Source organism: Lissotriton vulgaris, chromosome 10, assembly GCF_964263255.1.
Source record: "Lissotriton vulgaris chromosome 10, aLisVul1.2, whole genome shotgun sequence".
In the NCBI taxonomy this organism is placed as follows: domain Eukaryota; kingdom Metazoa; phylum Chordata; class Amphibia; order Caudata; family Salamandridae; genus Lissotriton; species Lissotriton vulgaris.
In genome coordinates this window covers 854,902,361-854,929,010 of record NC_141698.1, presented here as the reverse complement: position 1 = coordinate 854,929,010, position 26,650 = coordinate 854,902,361, and the positions used below count along the sequence as shown (strand labels likewise).

At 45.9% G+C, this 26,650-nt stretch overlaps 1 protein-coding gene across 1 annotated transcript in view; it reads right to left on the bottom strand.

Annotated features, from left to right (window-relative positions):
* SLC25A40 (solute carrier family 25 member 40) overlaps positions 1 to 26,650 on the bottom strand; it is a 419,344-nt gene that overhangs the window by 260,227 nt on the left and 132,467 nt on the right. The window contains exon 5 of the mRNA XM_086941797.1: positions 17,702 to 17,769. Coding sequence (XP_086797923.1) covers positions 17,702 to 17,769 — 68 coding nt within the window. The remainder of the gene's footprint in view (positions 1 to 17,701; positions 17,770 to 26,650) is intronic.

The following is a 26,650-nucleotide window of genomic DNA, read 5'->3' as shown; positions in this document are numbered from 1 at the left end:
GATTGACAAGTGCTATCCTGCCTTGCCATCGAAAACAGCTAAGATACTGGAGGAGTCCGAAAACGATCCTCTGTTGTCTTATCTGTTACGTTCGCCTCCACCGTATGCACAAGGTGCTACGACTCCACTCATCCCGAATGTTCAATTGCCGGTTGCTGGACAACCTGGTGTTCCTGTTCCTCAGAATCAAGTTCCTGTAACTCCTGTGGTTAATGTGAATGTTCCTACGGCTCCTCCTCTTCCTGGGTTGCCGACTTCTATACCTGTATCTGCCTCGCTTACACCTACTATTCCACAAACTATTTTTCTCGATACTCCTACTGTTCCGCTATCTGTTCCTACCTCTACTGTGTTTTCTACGTCTGCGAGTGTGTTGACTCCACTTTCTGTCCGTCGAAGAATCACTGATTCTGTTTCTAATATTCTGTCTCCTTTCTATAAAACCTTGATTAAGAATCCTACTCCTGACTCTGTTCAGAGACGGAGTCAGCTTCCAAGTACTGAGGAACGGGGAGTTTTAGACTCCACGGCTCTCAGATGGATTACGAAAGTTAGAAGATATAGTACGAGAGATGTGTTAGAGACATTTATGCAATGGGGAGAGCCAACGCAACGGTACGTCTTTGATGAGATGTGCTCGTTGTTGCGTGAGGAAATAGAAGAAGACGATGTCGAATCAGATTTGGAAGATTTAATTAAAGTTCAAAAAGAGTTTGCTGCAGGAATGATAGTGGGTGATAATATAAAAGAAGCGATGGAACTCATTTTAAGTTTTAGGAATGATCCATCTCTTCGTTCGCCGAGAGATTTAGAAAAAGGTAAAGTGAAGCCAAGTCGCCAATATCCTATGAGGGAGGTTCCTCCAATTTGGCGCGAAGCAGTACAACGTGATGATAATGCGGGTATTGCAGCTGCTCCAGCACAGTTCCAAAGAGTATGGATACATATTCCGTGGAAGCGAGCAGAAGTGTTAGCAGTGAAACAGGCCTTGCCAGATCCACGTAAGAATCCAGCCGGATATTACAAGGAATTGACACAGACAGTTGAGGCTTGTATAATGAACTTAGCCGACATTGATATGTTGTTTGGTAATGTAGTTCCGCAACCAGTGTGGGCTAAAATTCGTAGAGAGGATCATCAGGCTGCATTAGGTGGTGATTGGGCAGCTATCACTGCAGCAGATGGTCAACAAACAGGTGGTGCGAAACCCGAACCTTTGATTGCTAATCTGCCAGGTAGAATAATAGATTTAATGAAGACTCTGATGCCAGCATTGCGTGTTAATTGGGATAAATTATCCGCATGCAGGCAAAAGAAAGACGAAAGCGTCTCCGACTTCTTCACGAGGTTCGAAGAGACTTTTGTAGACCATAGTGGTCAGGACATGAGCACTGAAGGAGGACAGAGATTGTTTGTCGATAAATTTGTGCATAATTTGTTACCTGAATTATGCAATAAATTGAAAGACTCAGAAAGTGCGTGGGCTGTATCTACGACAGCGCAAATACTTGCGACTGCACAGTACTACGAAAATAGGGATAAAGAGGAAAAGGAGAAATCAGAGAAGAAAACGAAAGATTTAAAAACTAAAGTTCTTCTGCAACAGGCGTATCCGCCTCGCACGAATCAGACTAATATGCAACAGAATTCGTATCAAAAGACAGATTATAATTCGACCAGGCCTCAATACCAGTGGAATCAGTGTGCGTACTGTAAGAAAGAGGGTCACTATAAAAATGATTGTCAGATTTTAGCGCAAAATAATGCGGCAGCAGCTCAGAGAGGTCGTGGTGGTTATGCGCAGAATTCTAGAGGTCGAGGACGAGGTGCTATGCCTCCACAAACGAATGATCGTCCTTCTAATCACTTTGATCAACGAAATGTACAGTCAGCTCAACAGAATAGATCTCAGCAATATCTTGTTGAGGATTATTGTGAAGTTGAAGAGGGTTTTCAACAAAATGGGTACTAGGACAGCCATGGACAGAGAGAGGGAGTAGTATCAGTTCCAGTGGATCAGAGTGGGCCTTATGTCGCAGTAGCAACATCAGGTGTAGTCGAACCGTTTCTGTTGGATACTGGTGCCGCAAAAAGTTCTATCATTCATGCGAAACTCCCTGGCGCACCTTTGTCTGGCTCAACAAATGTTTCCGTAGGTTTTTCAGGCGCCCCTGTGTACAACCCGATATCTGGTCCTTTGTCTATTTCTGTTGGACCGTGCCAATTGAAAGCACCCCTGATTTTGACGACAGGTTGTAATGAAAATCTGCTTGGTTTAGATTTGTTAAAACGACTATATGCGACATTGTACTGTTCTCCGGAAGGAGTACAGCTTACTTTGGGTAAAAGACTCATCTCTCCGATGTACTTGTCAATGGACGCACTCCCGCCGGAGCTACGTTCACTCCCTGATTCTCTTTGGGCGACTGGTCCCAATGATGTAGGTCTACTAGAGATTCCACCGTATGTAGTGACTTTGAAAGCGAATGTAAAATTTCCAAGAAATCCTCAATATAAAATATCGAGTGAAGGTGAGCGTGCACTTTTATTGATTGTGCAAGACTTGATTAAGAAGGGTGTAGTTGAAGAAACTAGAGGAAATGTCTGTAACAGTCCTGTATTACCGATTCTGAAACGAACTGATCCTACAAAGCCTCCAGTTTATAGGTTTGTCATAGACCTTAGAGAAGTTAATAAGATTGTAATTCCGCAGTTTCCTGTAGTGCCAGACATTACTGCCTTGTTAACATTGATTCCTGCCACAGCTACGTGGTTCTCAGTTATAGACCTTAAGAATGCATTTTTCAGCATTCCGATAGCTGAAGAAAGTAGGGATATTTTTGGTTTCTGTCTAGGAGGTCGCAGTTTCAGATTTAAACGCGCTCCACAAGGCTACTGTGAAAGTCCATCCATTTACAGTCAAGCTTTAAAAAGTCAGCTAGATTCTTTTGTCCTTCCTCCAGGCTCTGCCCTAGTACAGTACGTAGACGATCTTCTAGTGGCTGCCGATGACAAGGAAACTTGCAAAGCAGCTACAATTTCGTTATTGCGTCATTTGTCTAATTTAAATCATAAGGTGTCTCCTTCCAAGATGCAATACTGCTGCCAAGAAGTAACCTACTTAGGTCATCTCTTGTCAAAGGAGGGAAGGAAGTTGACCCCAGAAAGAATAAAAGCAATTACGCAGATGAGTGTTCCACGCACACAGAGGGAAGTACGTGCCTTCCTAGGTATTACCTCTTACTGTAGGCAGTGGATCCCAAATTTTTCTCTTTTAGCAAAGCCATTGGTAGCTTTGACTGGGAAAAATGTTCCGAGTCCGGTGCCATGGTCTGATGAATGCCAAGAGAGTTTTACTGAATTACGAAAAGCTTTGTGTTCAGCTCCTGTATTGGGCACACCTGATTACAGTAAGCCATTCACGCTCTACGTTCACGAAAGAGAAGGTTGCGCGTTGAGTGTTCTGACACAGAAATTTGGTGACAAACAACGCCCTTGTGCGTATTTCTCATCAACACTAGATCCGGTAGCTAGAGCATTGCCTAGTTGTTTGAGGGCTACAGCGGCAGCTGCAGCTTCCATTCGACAATCTGCTGGTTTGGTGATGAACAATATGCTAGTGGTCATGGTTCCTCATGCAGTGGATACACTCATGAACCGAACGAAGACACAACACCTTACTAGTGCGAGATTATCTGGTTACGAGCTGACATTATTAGCGAGTCATATTCAGATCAAAAGATGCAATGTATTGAATCCAGCAACATTGTTGCCGACTGATCAAGAGTCGAGTGATTCTGAGCCACATGACTGTTATTTCAAAACGGAGGAAGAGACAAAAGGACGTATCGATTTAAAAGATACTCCTCTATCCGACCCAGATGGTACGCTGTATGTGGACGGGTCATGTTTTAAATTGGAGAATGGTGATGTGACTGCTGCCTACGCGGTAACGACTTTGAAGACGATTGTGGAGACTGCAAGAGTGAGTCAGAATTCTGCCCAAGCTGCAGAGATAATAGCTCTTACGAGAGCGTGTGTTTTAGCTGAGGGAAAGAGAGTGAATGTGTTTACAGATAGTCAGTACGCATTTGGCGTGGCCCATAGTTTTGGCCGGTTGTGGAGAGAAAGGGGTTTCATTACGTCCCATGGGACTAAGATTCAACATGGTCAGCTAGTTAACGACTTGTTGGAATCTCTAACCTTACCGACTGAAGTTGCGATTGTGAAGTGCAGTGCTCATAAAGCAATCACGGATGATGTTGGTCGTGGGAATGCCTTTGCTGATGAAACTGCTAAACAGACAGCTAGAGACACGATGAGTAGAATGTATGTTGCAACGTCTGCAAGATGGATCGCTGAGTCTGGAATGTGTGAAGATACAATGGAAAGTGTGAAAGAGATTCAGAAAGAAGCGACTGAGGAAGAGAAACGTGTATGGAGAGAAAGTACGGGCAAATTGGACTCGAATGGATGTTGGATCGATTTGACAGAACAACAGCGTTGGATGTTGCCTGATGCGTATGTGCTTGCAGTAGTAACGATGGCGCATGGAGTGGCGCACATAAGTTCTAAAGGGATATGTAAGATGTTAGATCCGGTCTGGAAGAATGAGGGGATCAGTAAGTGTGCAGAGAGAGTGGTGAAAAATTGTATGGTGTGCTTGATGCATAATCCTGGCAAGGGAACTCCAACTCCAGCTGGTCATTTCGCTCCTCCTTCCTGTCCCTTTGAAGTAATACAGTTAGATTTCATTCACATGGAACGCTGCAACAATTTAAAATACGTCCTGGTGGTGGTTTGTGCTTTTTCCAGGTGGATAGAAGCATACCCACTAAAGGACAACACTGCTCTATCAACTGCCAAAATTCTTCTAAAAGAATTTTTCCCTAGGTACGGAATGCCACGGATTGTATGGTCAGATAACGGAAGTGAGTTTATAGGGAAAGTTATGCAGAGTGTGTGTGCTGGTCTAGGATTGAAACAAAAATTTCATAGTGCGAACCATCCCCAGTCTGCTGGTTTAGTCGAGGGTTACAATGGCACCCTCAAGCTTAAAATAGCCAAAATACAAGCATCCACAGGTTTGGCTTGGCCAGACGCACTTCCTTTGGCCTTGTTATCAACGAGAGCAACAGTGCATTCTAGAATAGGGCTTTCTCCATATGAGATTGTATTTGGCCGCCCGGCAAATGTCTGGGGCGTGCCAAGGCCTAAACAATTCTGTTCCATTGAATATCCTATGTTGATAGACTACCTTTATGACTTGACTGCTAAATTAAGTCTTATTCATCAACAGGTTTTTGATGCTTTGCCAAAGCCTCCGGAGAGTCCAGGGCATCAACTGAAACCGGGTGACTTCATTGTGGTCCGGAACTTCGCGAGGACAAAGAATCTTCAGCCTCGCTACATCGGCCCCTTCCAAATCCTGCTGGCAACGAGGACAGCTGTACGTGTTGCTGGCCGCAAGCACTGGATCCACGCTTCTCACGTAAAGCGTGTTCCACTGCCGCTGCCCTACGACGACTGGGTGAAGAAGGGAATTGGTGCCTCCGAATCTGAAATAACTCCAAAATTTGTCCCTTTCAGCGATGCCGATTTGATTATTGACACTTTGAAACGTGACTCTCCTCCTGAAAAGACTGCTTTGAACATTGAACATTTGTCTCCAGCATCAAAAGAAACTTTGCCATCTGCGAACTTAAACTCTACAACAGCTGCTAGTGATACACTATTTTCCGATCAAACAGTACCAGGAAGGAAAAAATACAACCTTAGAAGCCATAAAACGAACTAATAAAGCAGGCAACTGCATATTGTGATTTTGATATTTATATACATTGGACTTTTGCTTTTCAGCCAGGAAGTTTGCTATTGTTTATTGTTTTTTTAATTGCCTTGCCGTCTGGGTAGCCGTAGGGTCGTGGCTGTGTGCCTAGTTTGAATTTGCAGGGGTCTGACACAAGGTCGATCTTTCTGTTGGTTCTGGGAACTCCCAGGGCTGATAGAGGCATTTTCATCTACGTACACATCATCAGTGGTCGCGAGCGGATTGTAGAAGATGGAACTTCCTGCGCTGCAACGAGAAAATGTGATTTACGTTCGCAGAAACAAACTAAATAGAATTCTTCACAGCAAATGTTTCTTGATGCAATGTGCCATTACATTTTTGATTGTTTTAGCAACATTGGTGGGTGGAATTGTCTTTAGCATAAATTTGATTTTTGTGCCAGTTTCTACAGTGCCTCCCCTTGATCCAGCTATTTCTACTGTTTCTTCTATACACTCTTTTCACTCATTTCCAGAACATGAGCAAGTTCGACGCTCAGAATTCATTAATAATACTTTTGTACAGCTCTTGCACCAACACCAACTGGTAGTTAACACTACAGACTGCTGGGTGTGTGGCTTGATACCTCACACTATGGATAAAGGTATTCCCTATCTGGTTTTGCCTTTCAGCTACAATGGATCATTTCAGGCCCTTCAAACCATCTTTGCTTATGCCCTTGAAACCTATCCTCCACGTCCACCACGCTCCACTAAATATAACTCTGCCAACAAAGCTTTAGTCCAGGGAATTATTGACATGATCAAAGACGTCAATAATACTCCATCTTACCCTAGAGACGAATTGCGAGTATATTTAAGTTGGAATACTTCAGAGTATCGCCTTAGTTTAGGAGAAAGCAAGCGTAAAAGCTCAACTCCAATCTGGGTCGTACCTCACCGAGGTCAGGTCTGTTTGCAAGGTAATGGGAGAAATCCGAGAGCTCAGCTAGGGAGGAGTGAGTGCGTAGAGACTTATGTGTTTCCGGCTAACTCTTCCCCTGCCTTCCTTACTGCTAGGGGTACCTACTTCATCTGTCGAGACAGAGCTTATACATGGTTGCCTACTGACTTTTCAGGTTCATGTTATATTGCTCGATTGTTGCCTCCGACATACACTGCTTCACCGGATTACCACAGAATAAGAGTAGCTAGAGGTGTTTTCAGTAAGGAAGATACCACTGGTCAGGAAGCTGGAGACTTCTTCAAAGGCTTCCTTCCGTTCTGGGGGCCTATGGCCAATAGTAGAAACATACGTCAGCTAACACGGGTAGTTGAATCTACTATTACCGAAACTGCTGGTGCCCTTAGCAATCTGACAGCTGAGCTTCAGGCGGATAGGCTCATGACATTGCAGAACCGTATGGTTCTAGATGTTATACTTGCAGATCGAGGTGGGGTATGCAGAATGATCCAATCGAGCTGCTGTGTCTTTATTCCTAATAATGCTCCAACAGTTTACGAGGCGATCTCTAAGTTGCACAAGATTTCGGACTCCATACATGTAGACAAGGGAAACTGGTCCTTCATGGAGTGGGTTTGGACTCTGATCTCAGCGTGGGGATGGAAGGTTCTAATGGTCATTGGTGTCATCTTAGTATTCCTATTCTCATGTTGTCTGATTATCCAGTGTGGTCCTGCTCTGTGTAGTTTTTGCGCTGCAACTTGTCTCAGAAAACCACCTGCGTTTGGAGAAAAGGCACGAGAAAGGATGATGATACAACAACATGTTACTGACCTGATGAGTATAGAACTAGACTCTGATATAGACTGAGTAATTGCCTATGTAAGGGCAAAAGGAGGGTCTGAGGTTCCGTGACGATTTGAACCCGTGTTTTTCAAGTTTGTCGGAAATACATAATATTAGTATCAGCGAACCGCAAATGATCCATTTAGCATATCCTGGTGTTTTCGCTACGATACGAGCAAGAGCACTCCTGGTATGAACACATTTCTGATCTACACACGGCATCCATCTTAGATCATGGCCGCCATTTTGTGTTTCCTTGCCCTCACATATGCAATAGCCTCTGATCACTTCATTCACTCCACTTTGATTAAGGACACGTAGCCTTAGCCGGAGATTCACCTCTTACGTGACACGTGCACCTTAAACCAGATCACGCTGAAACTGCATGACTCGACAAAGGTTGCCTCCTCTGCCCGAGGCCAGCCCACCTGAACTGGTTTTCCTGTCCATTGTACCTGATCATGATTAGGCGGCCGAAGCCGGTAGCCTTGCCCATTTACAACCCACAAACATCTCTTATCCCGCTTTTCTATCTTCTGCACCTGGCTCTGCTCCTTTCCTTCTGGGCCTTTATTAGGGGGAGGTAACGAACTTTATGATGAGGCGGTCCGGCTCTTGAATACAATATTGACAAGGGATTGTGATGGACTGGTGGGAACCCCTCTTCGTGATGTTTGGTATCAGATATTATCGACAGTTCCTGTGTAACGCCAAATATTTATTGTTTAGAGACACAAAAGGTTTGGGAATGTACCGACATGTGAAATATTTGCCTAGAGCACAATTTTTAGTATATAAGGAGCAACCCACCTTGTACAAATCGAACAGGCTCCTAGTCTCTGCCCGTGTGTAGATTCTGTGACTTCTGTGTCCCTGCAGTAATAAACCTTTGGTCTTTGACGCCACCATCGAGAAGCCCGTGTTTCTGTTCATTTGTGCACCAAGGCAGGTGGAACTCCGGGGTCTTTGGGTGTTGTACCCTGACACCTCTGGACGGAACCAAAAAGTCCAGAACTCCAGAATGACCACACTTTTATTACAATATTCAAATATCATAAAGTTGAATGGGCTGGGGAATTGTACTGATTAATGTTCGGGGTGCCTTTGGTGTTTTAATGCACATCTTGTTAGTTAAAGTAATATTGGCACGGCACAACTGCCGGTGACACATTTCCATACATGGGAAATGTTTCCAATTATCCCCCGAACAGCAGTGATGCGGCTGCTCCATGGTGATCTCCAGTCGCGACGTCACGGTTACGGCACGAGCTAGCGTGTGGACTGGAGATGGGGTTGGGGCTGGCTCTAGGGGCAGAGAAAGAGTCAAGCATTTCTACATCAACGTTCACGAGTAGAGTCAGTATACGTGGACCATTGCGTGGACGGAATAACTTATATACCATGCCAGCCACGGTTGTCCAATTTAATGCATCACAACATATGCATCACAGCAGAATGCAATGAGGAGACCATTGAGAAGTGGAACCTGGAAGCCACTGAAAGCTCGAGCCTGAAGCATGGCTCATGGTCCTGTTGAAGACTTGATCCCATAATGAGAAGAGCTTTCAGGCGACTTCTGACTGCCACCTTCAATCTATTCAGAATGTGGCCTTACAGCCAGAGCTGCTGACATTAGACCTGGGGAGCCGGGTCGGAGTTTCCCCATCAGCTCTTTATCTTGAGTGTCTCAGCTATTCACCAAATCTTCCCATGGCTAAGAAACAAATGGGTGTAACTTTGTGTAATGCGAAGCGGCTAAAAGCCCTCTGTTGTGCTATCCAAAATGCACAGAGGTAAATACAGAGTAGAGTGCTGTGGAGTGCTGTGGAGTGCAGTAGAGTGCTGGGGAGTGCAGTAGAGTGCTGTGGAGTGCAGTAGAGTGCTGTGGAGTGCAGTAGAGTGCTGTGGAGTGCAGTAGAGTGCTGTGGAGTGCAGTAGAGTGCTGTTGAGTGCAGTAGAGTGCTGTTGAGTGCAGTGTGCTGTTGAGTGCTGTGTGCTGTTGAGTGCTGTGTGCTGTTGAGTACAGACTGCAGAGTGCTGTTGAGTGTGTCTGTGGGAAGGTGGCTCTGTGTAGGGTGTAGCTATTGGCATTGTCAATGACAATGCCATTTATATAACGATTAAGCTATTGGCAATGTAAATGACAATGCCATTGATGATTTAAAAAAAAAAAGAAATGTCATGAGCAATGCCAATAACTCTACCTTTAATGATGCCGAGACCATTGCATTGTAAATGCTTGTTACTTTATCCCCTTCCTATGTTTCTTTTTACCACCTTTTCATCATACCTTTTAAAGGAAACATCCTCATCCACGCACACAAAGCACTACACAACACCGGACCTACATACCTCAAAAACAGACTCAGCTTCCACACCCCCACCCGAAGCCTCCGCTCAGCCAACCTCACCCTCGCCACAGTCCCTCGTATCCGGAAAGCCACAGCCGGCGGCAGATCCTTCTCCTATCTCACCGCTAAGACCTGGAACGCCCACCCTACCAGCCTACGACAGACCCAGGACATGCTGGTCTTCAGAAGACTTCTCAAGACCTGGCTCTTCGATCAGTAGCATCCCCCCCCCACCCCCAGCGCCTTGAGACCCTCACGGGTATGCAGCGCGCTTTAGAAATGCAGTGATTGATTGATTGATTGATTGAAACACTGTATTTTCTTGTTAGCACTAATTACTGCTTTCTCAAAACCCTTCGGAGGTATGTCTGTTTCCTCGAAATTATAATGTTATTGAATACTCCACGTATAATTCAGTTTCTTGCCCTTCACTATATCTAAAATGTATTCAGGTTCTTGTTTCATTTTAACTATGAAGAGTGGGCATGTATTGAAGAGGGAGCAGTCTAGAATGTGGAACTTTCCTCCGAACACCTGTCATTTCTGAAGGGAGGCAACAGGAGAGCGGTCTGCTTTCAGCTGTGTGTGCCACCTGAAAGGTTAGGTCATGGTTTTGATGCTCAAAAGCTTAAGTTTGTACTTCTTTTTCTTTGCAAGCGAAAGGACAATATGTTGACATTTTGCTCTTTTTTATTCTCCAATTACAAATCTGGCCTTTTCATAAAGGAATGGGAAAAAATCGAAATCCAAACAAAAATGAGACTCTATCAAGCAGTGTTGATAAACAGAATCCACGCAAGTTAAACAAAAATTGCTTGAGTCGGTGTGAGACAACCAACATTGAAAAGGCGGCGTTCTGCTTGATGGTGAGAATGCTGGAGGAGCACGCGGAGCTTTGAGAACCTAGAGAAGGTTCAAAAGGCAACAAAAGACGGCCACCTGCTCCTGGTGGCAACCGTTAACATTTGAGTTTGTAATTCCACAAATACCAGCAAAATTGTAGGCACAGTTGATCTTAAATCAAAAGAAACTTTCAATTATGTGGTCACGTTTTTAGAAAATGTCATAAACGTGTGAAACTTTCTTCCTTACGTGAGATTTCTCTATGGGAAGGCTACTATTTCTCAGTGGTATGTTTGTTGCAGTTGATGGTATTTCCTAATTTCTACATCAAATGCATTATTATTATTCTTGGCTTCATTTTTTTCGACTTGGATATATCTCCTCTTTCAACAAACTGTATTAATTTAGGATTTAATGGTGTTTCCATTTAAAAGTGGCCTCTAATTTTTGTTATGAGGGTATTTCTATGAATAGATTTTTCGTTTGAATTGTTAATCCATTTTACGGTTGTATGTGTAACTGACCAAAAACGAACTTGATGACACCGGTTCTGAAGATCCATTTTCGCTAACAGGTTTCAATTAGTTTTTCTATTTTGATGACATTCATCAGGTTGAAAAAAAACAAGCTGGTGAATGTCTTTCATTGCGAAAAATCTGAAGTGCAATACATTTTTTGGTAATTAAATTTTCCCTCATGTACTGTTTTTCCTTTTTTTCTGTCTAACCCACCATCCTGATCAAACCTGGGTCCTTTTTTTTTTATTCAGGAAGGGACTTTCTCCTAGTACCCTTAATTCTCATCTCTTGTTTTTTGGCTCAGAACCCACCCAACACATCCACCCCTGTAGCATTGCAGAGACCTTCCTAAAGGAATGAAAACACACAGAAGTAAAACCACCCCTCAAAAAACCATCTGCAGACTCGGAGGAGCTCAAGAACTACCAGCCCATCTCCCGCACCCTTTTCCTGCCAAAGTTCTGGAAAAAGCTATCTACCATCTGAGGACAAAAACATGCTGAATCCATCACAATCCAGATTCCATGCAAATTGCAGCACAGAAACCGCCCTAATCGCAGCCGCGGAGGACATGTGGGCTCTCCTAGACCAACGAGAAACCACAGTCCTGATCCTCCTCGACCTCTCCACTGCCTTTGACACTGTATCCTGCTACACCCTCCTAAAAAGACTCCACCAGATGGGGGATCCAAGGGGATGCCCTCAAATGGATCTCATCCATCTTCATCGGAAGAGCACAGAGCTCCCGCCATATGCCCTACACCTCGGGCCCAAAGGACATCATCTGCAGCATCTCCCAAGGGTCCTCACTAAGCTCCACCCTGTTCAACACCTATAAGGCCCCCTTGGCCAAACTATTCAGGACCTATGGTATGAACATCATATCATGTTTGGACAACACTCAGCTCATCCTCTCCCTATCCGCAGATATCGCTAACATCAAGGCCAACTTCCGCCTGGGCATGAGATGCGTCCCCAACTGCGTGGAAAACAACTGCCTCAACCTCGACAAAACAGAGGTGTTCAGGAGCAACATATCCCGTAGGATGACTCTTAGTAGCCAGCAGAGCTGAAACCTTTCCAGTGGCGTAGCAAGACCTTTTGCGGTCCATGGCATCCGAGGGTGAGAACATGGAAAGGGGGAGGGGGAGGGCTGGAAAGTCCTGCGTTTGCCTCTCTGCAACAGCGGCCCTGTAACGGAGGCCACCCCGCCCCACCCCACCCCCGCTACGCCACTGGACCTTCACTCACATCTACAGAACAACCCAGGAACCTAGGCATCAAAGTAGACGGCAAACTCACCATGAAAAAACAGATAAACCTGCTTCCTTACTTTCCGCGTGCTCTGAAAAATCTTCAAGTGGCTCCCCACCAACTCCAGTCGCACGGTCACCCAAGCCTCGTCACCAGATGCCTGTACTATGGCAACACCCTCTACGCGAGTATCACCGCACAGCTGCTAAACAGACTACAGACCATTCAGAACTAAGCTATCAGGCTTGTCCTTGACCTCCTAAGGCAGGCCCACATCACACCTCACCTCAGAGCACTTCACTGGCTTCCCATCAAGAAAAGGTGGCTGTTCAAGATGCTAACCCATGCCTATAGGGCTCTACACAACCAAGGACCAGCCTAAATCAACCACAGGTTAAAATTCCACCAACCCCTCAGACAACTGTGCTTCACCTCTATTGGCAACCCTCCCCGCCTACCTGAAACAGAAGTGGTGGCAGCTCTTTTCTCCTACTTGGCCACCAAGGTATGGAACGCCCCTCCCCCACCCTGCAGGAATTCAGGAAAGGTCTGAAAACCTGGCTGTTTGATTAACCTACAGCAGCAGCATCAACCCCTAGCGCCTTGATAACGTCACAGGTGATAAGCAGTGCTTTACAAATCCAGTTTAATTCCCTCACCCCACGTCTGTTTCTACTCTCTGGACTCCTACTAGACTTTTCACACCCGCCCTTGTTTACAGTACTTATTTTTGATCTTATCTTTCTGTTGCTAACTTGTTTTTTCCCCTTGTCAACTCTTCTTTTTTCACTTGTCTGGGTTTGCAGTACAGGAGGAATCCTTTTGGTTACTTTTCCCTTTAACTTCAAAATAATTATTCATATAAATCCCTTTAAGAATTTTAAGAAGTGTTTGTTATATTATATTCCAGATCAGGGATTTTTCAGAAATTGATTTCCATATTTAGGTAGTTGCCTAAACCGGACTTCTGTCTCCCTGGTTCTGTCAGGCTGGCAGTCTTCACTATGGAAATATGAGGCAGAAGCACGATGAAGGTCTATGCAAGCACTCCACAGTAAGGAAGTTTTAAGCATCAATTCAGGCAATTTCTAGATCCAATATTCTATATGTATCAACATACAGACATAAAAAATGCAATAAAATACAGGTTTTACTTTTCAACAAACTGGGTTCTGCACAACTCCTTCCATAAGAAATTGTGATCTAATCAAGCATGGTCCATGCTATATATCCTCGAATGGGTGGTCAGGTAATGAACTATTGGCAGTCTTAGTTAAATATTTGTCAGTGACAATACAACATTTTGAGATCATTGGACAACTGTGAAATTGAAAATGGTAAAAAGTGAGGAGAAAAGCCAATATGCAATGCATGTATGGGAGGGGCATTACTTGGAGGAATACAACGAACATTAATCCATAGAGTAGAGAAATGACTGCATTTTGATAGAGGGCAGCTCTTTTAAATCTAAGCAGTGTCATACTGCTGACACTCCAGATGAATTAAAAAACATAACTAGTAGTCATCTAATGAGTGTAGTTTTCCAGCTGACTGCAATTCATGCATTTTTTGTAGCAAGACTGGCGGGGCTGGAGAGCTGCAGACAAATCTCCTGGAAGTGTGGCAGACTTGGAGACTGTTTGTCAAAACAAAAATGAGATACAGCTGAACACTAATATATTTTATGCAGACAGCTATTTCACGATGTTGAATTTAAGGCTTTTTCTCAAGAATCAGCAGAAATATGCTACTGATTAGGCAAAAACTGGCACATCCCACTAACTACACATGATTGTTTTTTTTTTGTGGCTGTATGTTTATATGCTGTCCTAGCTGTTAGGGACAGCAGAGCTCTTTGCAGAGAGCCTGTTGGCTGCACCTGGAGTATCATGAGCAAGAGGTGTGTGCTAGAGTTGAGGATGAATTTCAGAAACCACGTTCTAGTGAGGAAGGAAAATGGCAGGAAAACCAGATAGTGAGATTAAAACCATGTTCTCCATGTTGGGAGGTTATCAGATCAAAGGGGTTGTTCCCCTTTCTGGGTGCATTCTTCCATGTGGACAGATGGCTATTATGGATTTGACTACCATTCACAAAGGCTTTCCTAGTAAGAAACAAAGCAGTATATGTGGCATAATTTCCTGGAAATTATTTCATGCGAAGCAATAGGAGATGGAAGCTGGACTATGTGGAGAACTTTATCTTGGAAGTTGAAAGTTGGATGACATACTAAGAAAATTGGTGAGGGAAAAAAAGATTAATTTCGTTTTTCCCCCATTGGAACCTTTTAGATCCATGGGATAACATGGGAATACTTTATTAATAAAGTATAACTACTGCTAGGGATGCGCAAAAATAATATTTAAAGTGCTTGAAACATTGTTAATGGTAACTCCGACAATTTACTGCTGTAGAATGTACCATAGCTAGTGCAGAAAATAAGTGATTAACCTTTCCATCCTCGGAGCCCATATTTAGGTGATAAGTGGCCTGAATAGAGACAGAGGTTATCTGGTAGGGAGAGATCTGCACCTGCAGAGAACTGGTCAGGAAGGGGCTGGGTAATCAAACTACTCTTCAAAGAGAGCAAGACAGGTAAGAATGCAAGCCAGGCCTACCCCCAAGCCCATACTCTCTAGCAAGATGGGACCACCAAGAGTGGAATTTGCATAGGGTCTGGAAGGGGGAGTGTTAAGGGAAAGGAGCCATACCAGTATGTTGGCTCAACCAGGACTTCATTCCACAGAGAAAGATTCTCCATTTTGAAATTTAAAGTGCAGTACTTTGTAGGACAAACATATGCCACACTATGGAGGAAGCTGCCATGCTTTTGGGTGGCACCCTGCACCCAACTGGAAAGTGGTGCCCCACCCCCCCACTTGTCGCCCCAGCACATTGGAAAAATATGTTACAACTGCACAGCAACTCAGATCTGCTGCCTGAAATTACAAGGAGGGGGACTGCCCTGCTGGAACACTGGCCTGCACAAAGAGAACTGCACCAAGAATGACTGCACCTCGGGCAAACAAAGGGACTACAGCCCTTGCTTCAAAAAGAGAAGGATTGGAATCCCTGAAAGCAACAGATTAAAAGAGCCTCACCTGCCTCATCTCCAGCAAGAAAAACCCAGCTGAACACCTTTAGTTGGACTTTAAAGGATTTGGCCAGGTGCACTGTGGGAATTGTAGCCCAACTTCCAAGGAGCAATTCAGAGACTCCAGACGTTTGGAGCAACATTTGGAAAAAGCTCCACAAGGTGACTGACCTGAAGTCGAGATTCAAACAGACTACCATGCACTACGACCTGGCCTGGATTTCAGGTTTGTCACACTGAAAGCACCAGAGCTCAAGACTTCTAGGAGTTGACTGGGGGCTCCCTCGGAACCAAGCTGATGAAGCTGCTCTGAATCTGACCTGCTGGAGATGCCCAATCGACGGCGAGAGAAAATCCTCCAGAAAAGTTTATTAGTGCGAAGGTAACATTTTGACTGAGGCTTCCCGCTTAGTATATCTGACAAGGGCTCCATTACAGTCGGCCTCAAACTTTGACTTTGTCCTGCTCAAGCACGACCAGATGTCCCAATTTGCGCTATTGGGTTATTAAGCAGTAGAAAGTGTTTATTCATATAAAAAATCATATCTCCGGCTCACTACATTAGATTTTTGTCATTTTCTTGTCATTGTGAAGATAAAAATAATTCCCATTTGTAAAAATTAGTGTTGGATTTTCATTGTGTGTTAGTACTTACTTAATTAATTTATTGGTGTTTTTCAAATACTTTACACAGTTGTCTCCTAAGTTAAGCTTGCCTGTTCGTTGCCAGATACCAGTGGTTGAGAAAGGGAATAATTTACTGAGACCTTGTCCGGACCTATTATTGTGTTGGTGGCCTTATTGCTAGTGGTTGGTGCAGACTTAATCCCACTAATAAAACACATTTGATTTCCAGCGGTCAGGATACGTACTTGTGTTTGAATTACACCAAACAGTAAATTAAGTTAAGATCTTTAAAGATCCTCTAAATTGACGTAGAAAAAAAATCAGATTTTTGAGATTTGGACTAAACTGTTTTTGATTCAATTTTCGATTTTTCTAAATTGTTCTATATCTGTTTGCAAAGTTTTTTCTTAACCCAAAACTAGGGATATCATAAAGTTGGATCTGGCTAATCTAACTAACCTCACAATAGCTGAGCTGAGAGTGTAGGGCCAGGGGGCTACCTGCTGCTCATAGAATCCGAAAGGCAGAGTTGGTTAGGTCCCTTAAGGCCGGGGCAGATTCTGCTCTAGAGAATGAAAGGGAGGGGGTAAACGACCCCTCCATCAACCTCTAGTTGGAGGATGACAACGTGTCCCTTGCTTCTAGTACTAGGTTCAGGCACTCAGCTAATGGTGAGAGGGGAGGCTCCAACAACGAGAACTCAGAGGTGTCTCTTAGAGAGAGAGTTGGAAGCTCAACTTGCTTAAATAGCGGTAGAGAAGGAGAAGCTGGACCTAGCTAAGAGGAAGTGGGCAAAGGAGGAAGAGCACAGAAAGTTTACTCTACTTACTTAAGTAAATGAAAAAATGACAATTTGAAATGAAATCAAAATCAAAAGGATTGATTCATAAAAACCAGATACTGCTCACATAGTGTTCTATTCGTGTGTGAGGAAGACAAATAGATAGGTTTACTAATATAGCAGCATTGGCATCTTTTTGTAGTAGGTCAAACAATAGCAAAAGGAATGCCTAAGTGTGAGACAAGCGGCGAAATGCCCTCGAGTCGTATGCATGTATGTGTAGATATGTTGTACTGTATTGATAACTTGAGAAGTCAGATTGATACAGCAGTGTGTATAAGAGACTTTTAAAAAAACGCAATCAACTCGAGTAGCAATCCAAACTTCTAGGGCAAATTTCCTTGAAGGCAGGATCTATTCGGAGCAGAAGCATTACAGTTGTTTAAAGTTTTTAAAGTTGCCATCACAAATCACACATACAGACTGTAATCTTTAAAAACAGGAGGACCTCTACCAGATGCTGCCAGCTCAGAAACATCACTCATTCTCTAGAACACCAGTTCTGAAAGTGAGGCAAACCATTAGAAATGTATTACTGTTGACTGGAAAAATAATGTGTAATATTGTACAGGGAAACCTTGGATCCTGACTTACAGGGTTGGGGGAAGTCCAGCCCACAGGGCCTTGACACCTTCATTTCGAATAATCTGAGCAAAGGCATCCTATAATAAAGAAAATACTGATTAAATGGCATAGATCACAGCTGATGCAAATACAGATAATTATCCTCACAAGTTTCGTAGTCAAATGATCACATTTAAAATAAAAAGCTACATCTGTGTGGCAAGAACACCATCAAATACCAATGTTCTGTCTTTAGCCCAGCATCCATTACTTTGAGATAATATCTTTTTCAGCACGTAAGGGCAGTAAATACTGCGTAGCAATGAGTCAAGACATTATAAGAAAATAATTAATTAACGACATAGGGGCACATACATCAAGATAAGGAATTGCAATTCCTTAATAACGATTTTTAAGGAATCACTATTTAGGAGTCGCAATTCCTTATGTATGTAGGAATAGCAAATTAATAGCTACACATTCCCGAAAAGAGAATCGTGAATTGCAGGGCCCATAGGAATGAATGGGAAAGCATTTGCAATTTGCGATTATCAAATAGGTAATCGCAAATTGCGAATGCAATTGCAAGGGTGCCAGAGAGCCCTGATGCACCCCCAAAAAAGGTAAGTGTGGGCATGTGTGTGCGCCACATGGTACTTTGAAAAATGCAATTTTGTGCATTTTTCTAAGGATTTGCAAATTACCATCAACTTGATGTTGATGATAATTTGCGAATCCTTAATGCAAAGTCGCATCTTTTGAAATGCTTCATGCATTGTATTTAGGGAATCGCAAATTGCGATTCCCTAAATGCATTTGCAAAATAGGTAATCGCAATTTTTGCGATTATGATTTTGCGAAGGCATTTAGGTTTGATGCATCGGAAATGACTTTTTGCCGGTCCCAAACGGGTCGATTCTGCAAATCGTCCTGTTTGCAACTGGTAAAAAGCTTGATGCATGTGCCCCATAGATCGCAGTAGGTGTGAATACACTCAATACAGATAAATACCATCACACGTTTCGAGGTCAAATTATCACATTTAAAATAAAAAGCCAAATCACACAAGGGCATAGGACTTTAATATCATAAACTATAAATAGATATTGTGTGTAATGCGACCATTAGTATTAAAAACCGCGAGCCCTTTACAAATAAAAAACATCGATAGCTATTAAACAATTTCTGCTGCTGGCCTGTTTGAGTAGAGAAAGCAAAAGAAAATTCATATTTCTTAACTCATACCTAATAAAATGAGTCCGCTTCATGGAAAGAAGCAGATTTAGGACACAGAGGGTGCAACAGCATCAACAGAAATGTCATAAAAGGTAGCTTAAAGTAAGCTAGGGCTTGCACATTTGCAGGAAGACAGAAATTACATTTTTACACAGTTGAACTTGAGTGATAACAATGTTCTTTATAAATATAGGGTGATCCAAGTTAAATAGCGTAAGTAAAATGGGAGAAAATAAGAGTATGGAACTAACTGCACTGACATATTGTCAAAGGAGTAGCATGTGTAGCAGCCTTACACCCCTTAAGGTCCCACCTCTATGTCCTTGGAGGCACAGTGATTTTGCAGTTCCAATATTTCCTTTGCTCCAACCACCATCCTCTTCTTAAGCAGCCTTAGGGGCTCAGGACTATTCTTACCCTCAACTATTTATTCCTCAGCTCACTGCTGAGGAGTGGGGAGTAAACTGCCTCTTCAGCACTCCACTTTGATGCAGTGGTGCGGGTTTCTGCAATGAATGTTTGGAAGATAAAGAACAGGAGGCCCGGTAGAGACGCGTAATCCCCATATACTGGGCTCTGCTAAAATAGCAGGGAAACAGTACAATTCTGATCCCTGTCTTACTGTTGGAAAAATGTTAAAGCAACAACTTTGGTCTGATTGCTCACTGGAAACAGGCACCAGTTTAGCTCTGTGATCGCTGATTTTGTGCCGAAAATTCTGATCCTGTTCCTGTAATGACACCAACACTCCTTTCGGCCCATCTTATTATGGTGAGGAACAAACAGGAAATTACTTGTCAGGCACCCTGGTATTTTTAGTTACAGCTTAGAGTTCAGGCAAACTGTTTGGGTGGAGGTCTCTGGGCTTAGGTGCTACAATTGTCAGGGTCCAATTGTGTTGTTGCACATTCCTCGAGAATGGATTCACCCAAGAACCATTGTAGGGGTAAGTATAGAGGAAAATGGAGGATTGTGCCCTGGCTCGAAGTGTAGAGAGCACTGGAATGAGAGTACTGAGTCATGTGGTATGAAATGAATTTGGGTACTCCCCATCAATAAAGCGATGAATGATGCTAGTCACCTTGAATTTAATTCCGCCTTGTATAGGCAGTCAGTGTAGAGATTTCAAAAGTGAGGTGGACATACAGACCATCTTCAGATAGGTATGTTCAAACTAAGTGAGTTTTCCTCATATAGAAGGTCCAGGAAGGGTTGACCAATGCACCCAGAGCTTTCATTTCAATTTTGCACTGTGAGGAGGGACTCACCGAGGTAGTCCCATGGGCAGACTCTTCCCATTGTCCACGAAGGATCGAGTGTGTCGGGTCGACATCAGGAGTCCCGATCCTGATTTTGAATCTCCATGCCATCTTTCCGTGTCTCTGCAGAGAGCCGGCAGTCAAGACCCGGAAGGGGTTAGGATCAACCCAGGAAGTAACTTTGACCCTCCAATGAAATGCGGAGAACGTGAAGAGGAGGGAGAACTCTCAGCGTGACCGGACCAGCGTGAAGGAGCCCCGAAAAGAAGACGGCGTGGAAGAGGAGCCGGACGAGCCGTGGTGCGAGGACTGGTGGAGTTCCCCGGAGGATGCTGGAGAGCGGCCGTGACTTTGGAGAGTTACGGCTGGGCCAGTGAGTGGGGTGTTACGGGAGTCGGAGGGTGGAATAAGGGGAGGTGGTAACAGGAGGGGCACGGGAAGGTGAAAAGCTCATAGCACTGAAAGCCTGCAATATAGTTCTTGGCTGTAATTCATATCCTGACTTTGATGCACCTTATGCGTACCTACTTTGTACCTAAATCCTGCCTGAACAACCGTTTAGCGTTCCGGTTCTTACCCTACCGCCTGATATATGGTTTCTGATTGGGGTTTGAATACTCGGTTACTCATCCAAATAGGATGTGTTGATCGATGTCCTTTAGTTTCCAACATCCAATGTTCTTTAATACCATTCCCCTTTATTAATTCACTTGACCCAAGAAAGACCCAGAAACGAACACTGTGTGGTGTGGTGACGGTTTATAACCTTTAAGTCACGTAGGAACTAGTGTTCTGAGAGCCCCTTTTTTTTTTTTTTTTTTTTTTTAAACCTTTATTTGGAGATAAGCAAGAAAAATAGGAAGTGCATTCATGTTACATACAGTCGTAAATGGCCAGTACAACATAGCGAATCAATCAATGAGTCCGGATGACAGGGTAACATATGAATCAGTGTAGTCAATAACGGATGATGGCATACATCATTCAGAAATGGGCGGCCCAGAGTGCACACTAACAGGATGATATGTGAAGGCATGGACAGGCATTGGCAGTGCAAAAAGAAAAAAAAAAAAAAAATCCAAGTGAGAGGGAGATTTACTCCGTGCCAACTGATACCAGTACCCTCCACGCATGAAATGGTCCAAACAGGTCCCCCCTTGTCCGCTAACTGAAAGCATACAGGCATTGGATCGCCAACGCTACCACATGAGTGACACAGAAGGGAGGACAGCCCCCCAACCCCGCAAGAAAAGGAGACACTTCACCCCCCACCCAATACCTGAGGACCAGCAAATGCAGTATCATATCTCAGTCACTACGCTGGCGTTGACCAACCCCAACCCGGTCCTCATGTTCAGAATCAGAATCCTGCACAGCCCTAGTGAGGAGGTATACCTGTAGCGGGCTCCAAAAGTCCTTGGGTCTACACCTCACGGGCATCAGTTCAGAGTAGACATTATATTGGTCCTGACAATAAATGAGATCACTCAACCAATCCTTGAAGCGCGGCACTCTGCCACGACCCCAACAACAGGCCACCCTGCGCTTGGCCAATAACAAGGCCACGTCAGCAAATCTACGGTGGGGGGCAGGCACGTCCCTGGAATAACCCAGTAACATCACTAAGGGGTCGAACGGCACTCCATCCTCCGTCATAACCTTGCATGGACTTGGGCCCAGTACTCCAGAACCCCCGCACAACCCCACGCCAAATGCAGAAAGTCGGCACCCTCTGCTCGGCACCTAGCGCACCTGTCATCTTCCGCTAAATGAAACCGAAGTTTCCTCACCGGGGTGTAATAATACCTCTGGACGAATTTGTAATGTATGATTTTCAGGCGGCAACTAGAGGAAACATTGGCAGTAAGACCACAGCAGTACTGCCATTGCTCGTCAGTAATAGGGACGCCCAGCTCAGCAACCCACCGCTCGCGTACACGACTGGACGGGACAGAGCGCTGTCGACGAAGAGCTCCATACAACTTCGATACTAGATGACGACCATCTGAGACCAGAAGCACGTGGAGAGGGAGGGTTACCTCCGGCTCCGAAGGAAAATCCGGCAACAAGGCGCGCAAGCCCTGTCTCAGACGAACATAATAAAACAGCTCCAAAGGGGAGCAGGCAACAGCTCCAAAAAAATGAGCCTGGGTGCGAAAGGCACCCTCATGAAAAACGTCACCCCACGTAAGAATGCCAAGCCGCCTACACAGCCGTTGAAACCCCGTTTCCAGCAACAGAGACAGATCAGGATGATAGGATAGAGGCAGTGCCGGCGAATAGAGAAAGGAAACGCCCAACAAACGCGCCACCCGTTTCCAGGCGTCTACCGTGCATGTCACCGTCGTTTGATGCGTGTCCACATCTGACACATTGCCCAGTACCAATCCCTCCAGTGGGAGCGGATGGGCGACCCAATGTTCAGCCGCAACTTGGGGCATAAACGGCGTGGGGCGCATCCAATGGTAAGCATAATGCGTCTGAGCGCTAAGATAGTAAAGCTCAAAATCAGGGACGTCAAATCCTCCATCAGCATAGGGCAACGTAAGGGTAGCCCAAGCCACTCGAGGCTGTTTGCCCCCCCAGAACAACCGAATGAGCTCAGTACGAAGCCTGCGAAAAAAGTAAGCCCCAGGGTGATACGGAATATTTTGAAATAGATACAGAAACCGGGGCAGGACAACCATTTTGATAAGGGACGCACGACCAGCCATGGAAAGAGGCAAGGACATCCATGTAGTGACGTCATCTGCCAGCTTAGTAATCGCTACACCATAGTTAAGCCTGACCGTCTCCTCGCTGTCCAATGACACAACAATGCCGAGGTACCGCAGCTCTGAATCGCACCACTCCAAAGGGTAGTCAAGAGGAAATCTACTCACCGCCGCAGTAAGCGGGAAGAGTTGGGATTTCTGCCAGTTGATGTGGATACCGGAGACACCCCCGAAAGCGATCAACTCACGCAATAGCGCATTAAGGTTGTCCTGAGGGTCCTTTACATAGAGCGTGACATCATCCGCATATAAAGAGATCCCGACCTGACGCTGAAGACAATTGAAGGCGCTCTGCTGGTGTAACTGGCGAATCCTGCAGGCCAAGGGCTCAATGGCAATGGCAAATAGGAGGGGCGAAAGGGGACATCCCTGACGGGTTCCCCTAGTAAGAGGAAACGGGGGGGATAGCACACCATTCACCACCACTCTCGCCATCGGGTCGGTATATAAGAGCTTGACCCACGAAATAAAGATCCGAGGAAACCCCATCCGGCATAGAACATCAATAAGGTAGCCCCATTCAACGGAGTCAAACGCCTTAGTGGCATCAAGGAAGATGGCAGCGACTGGGAGATCCGGAGCAATGGTCGAAATAAGGGAAAACAAAGTCCGAAGATTGTGGGAAGTAGCACGACCAGGTACAAACCCCGACTGATCGGGCAACACAATAACAGGCATGAGCTCGGATAGTCTCACCGCCAGGACCTTTGCGAGTATTTTGACATCGCAATTAAGCAATGAGAGGGGCCTATAGGAACCCACGTCCAGGGGATCCTTACCCGGTTTGAGCAGCGATGTAATAGCGACCTCTCTCATGGAGCACGGCAGACGTCCCTCCTCCAGGGATTCCTCAAAAACCTCGCGGAGAACGGGGGCCATGATGTCCACATAACACTTATAGAATTCAGCAGGAAGGCCATCCAGACCAGTGGCCTTCCCGTTATTTAGAGACATGATGGCATTCCTGATCTCCTCCACCTCCAGTGGTCTACCCAAGAACGCCCGATGATCGTCCGACAACCAACAGAGCGCCAACTCATCCAGGAATCCGCCATATCGTGTCTCCCCAGATTGCTGTGTCGTGTACAGTTGGGTGTAATGGTGAATAAAAGTGCGTTGAATCTCCGCAGTGTCCCGACAGCGAGTGCCATCCGGCAAAACCAATTCCAGCACGTCCGAACCATACCTTTGATGTCTAGTTAGCACAGCAAGGACCTTCCCTGGCCTCTCCCCTTCACAGTACCTCCTCGCCGTCCAGTACTTCCCCCTATGTTTAGCCTCCCTGGCAGCCTCTTCCTCATACTCGGAGAGCTTGGTGCGGAATTGGCCCAACAGATCGGGATCAGAGCCAGCCTGCAACCTGCGTTCCAAATTGCGTAAATCCCCTTCCAAGCCCTCGAGAGTTCGAACAATCAATTTAAGCATCCCACAGCTTTTGGAGATAGTGACACCACGGATCGTAACCTTGAAAGCCTCCCATATAACCTCGACACTGTCTACAGAGCCCTTGTTCCTCGGGAAGAACGCCTCTACCTCCTCGCCAAGTTCCGCCTTGAACACAGGGTCAAGCAAGGCAGTAGGAAAAAGGCGCCAAGGTGGGCGCGGCCTATGCAGCCCGGGCACCGATAGCACAACCTTCACAGGGCAGTGATCCGAATACGTACGAGCCAGATGTATCGCCTCCCGCAGACCAGCCACCAGCCCCCTGGAGAGAAAGACATAGTCTAGCCTCGCCCATGAGCGTGCATGCGCAGTGTAATGAGTGCCCTCCCTAGTAGCAGGGTGAGAATACCTCCAGCTGTCGATCAGTCCAGCCTCCTCCACAATACCACGCAAAACATCTCTAGCTTGCACATTGTACTGAGGACATCCGTCCAACCTATCCACCTGAGCCTGAAACGCAAAATTGAAATCCCCCCCCCCACACAATGTGAGAGGCATTGACAGCAAGCACATGGCCCCACAGAGTAAGGAAGAAGGCTGGCGTATCAACATTAGGAGCATAGCAATTGACAAACAGCACAGTGATCTGCCCAAGCCGCCCCCATAGCAGTACATAGCGCCCCTCAGGGTCTCCCAGAGATCCCAGTTCTTGAAAGGCGAGCGATCTTTTAACAAGGATAGCAGCCCCGCGAGCATACGAGGAGTACGAAGCAAACATCCTAGCCGTAGCCCACCGCCCACCAAAGCTGGGGGCAGGACCAGGCCGCAGATGCGTCTCCTGCAAGAGGGCCACATGAATAGCATGCCTATCCAAATACTGTATCACATTTCGACATTTCCTGGCATCATTAAGACCCCGTACATTCCAGGACAATATTGATATCTTGTCTATAGTGTCAGTCGACATTAGCCATGATCCGGGCACCATAGTACCCAGCGATAAGGGGCAGTGTGCCCGACTCCCAGCGCCAGCCAGCAGCAGGTCACCAGCCAAGGACACAATCGCCCCCCCACCTACACTCCACACACATCCCAGCCATCTCCAAACCAACCAAACAGAACCCCAACAGCCCCCCCCCAACAGCACCATCCGTGCAACAGGCACACAAGAAATACAACACGCAGCGCACAGCATACACAGCTCAACCGGCCCTCAACACGCACACGCATCCCCCATGTAGCGCGCTCACTACCATTCAGCCAGCGGAGATAGCGGCCATGACTCCCAGGCCTAATGAGCACGAAGGCTTGGGTCTCAGGTCCAATACCGTCCAAGATGACAAGGGACCAGCCGGAGCAACGGAACCGGAGCCGTGCTTGCACACTCAGACAGCAGAAGCAAACAGCGCAACAGCCCAAGGGACCAGGCCGAGCACGTGTCGCCCGCATCTTTCCCACCCCCGCCTCCCACCTGATGAAACCCCAACTATCAGGCCATTCAAACCCCAACCCCCCTCCATCCCCAAACACCCATCCAGACAACCATCAAAGGTCTAGAAACCAAACCAAAGGTACTAGTGGGGTACACCCTCTGGGGAACCCTCTAGAGGTGCACAGTACCACTCCCACACACCACGCCAGTGTCCGAGCCAACGAGTCACACACGGCCCAAGCGCAGCGCGGGGGGGTGGGCGCCCAGAGCGCGAATAAAAAAGGCGCCAACCAGCGGTCCCATACTGACCCCAAGAACCGCCACACTAGCATAAATCAGCAAGCAGTCACGGTTATGCCCCACAATACACGGGAAGGTAGCACCGAGGCCACCCAACCAGTCAAGGTGTAGGTGCACAAGGCACGTGCCAACAACGTCTCATAAATGCTAGATCACCCCAATCAGGCGACTTCCTCCTCAGCTGCCGAATGTTCGCCCTCCGGGTCCCGATCGCCTCTCCGATCCGCAGCTGCTCGTTCACGTTTGAGGCGTTTCACAAAGTCCTCAGCATGCTGTGGGTTAGTGAAAAAGTGTTGCTTAGCCTGATGCGTCACCCTCAGCTTAGCAGGGTAAAGCAAAGCATAGTCCACTTGTAGTTCTCGAAGTTTCTTTTTCACCCCTAGGAACTTACGACGTTGGTCCTGCACCATCGGCGTGAAATCAGGGTACACGGTGAAGGACACCCCATCAAAGGAGAGGGCACGCTTAGTGCGGGCAGCCTGGAGGGCAGCGTCCCGATCGCGATAGTTTAGAAGTCGTGCAATAATGGGGCGCGGTGCAGCCCCAGAGGCCGGCCGAGGCCCCAGTGACCGGTGCGCTCTCTCGACGATGAACT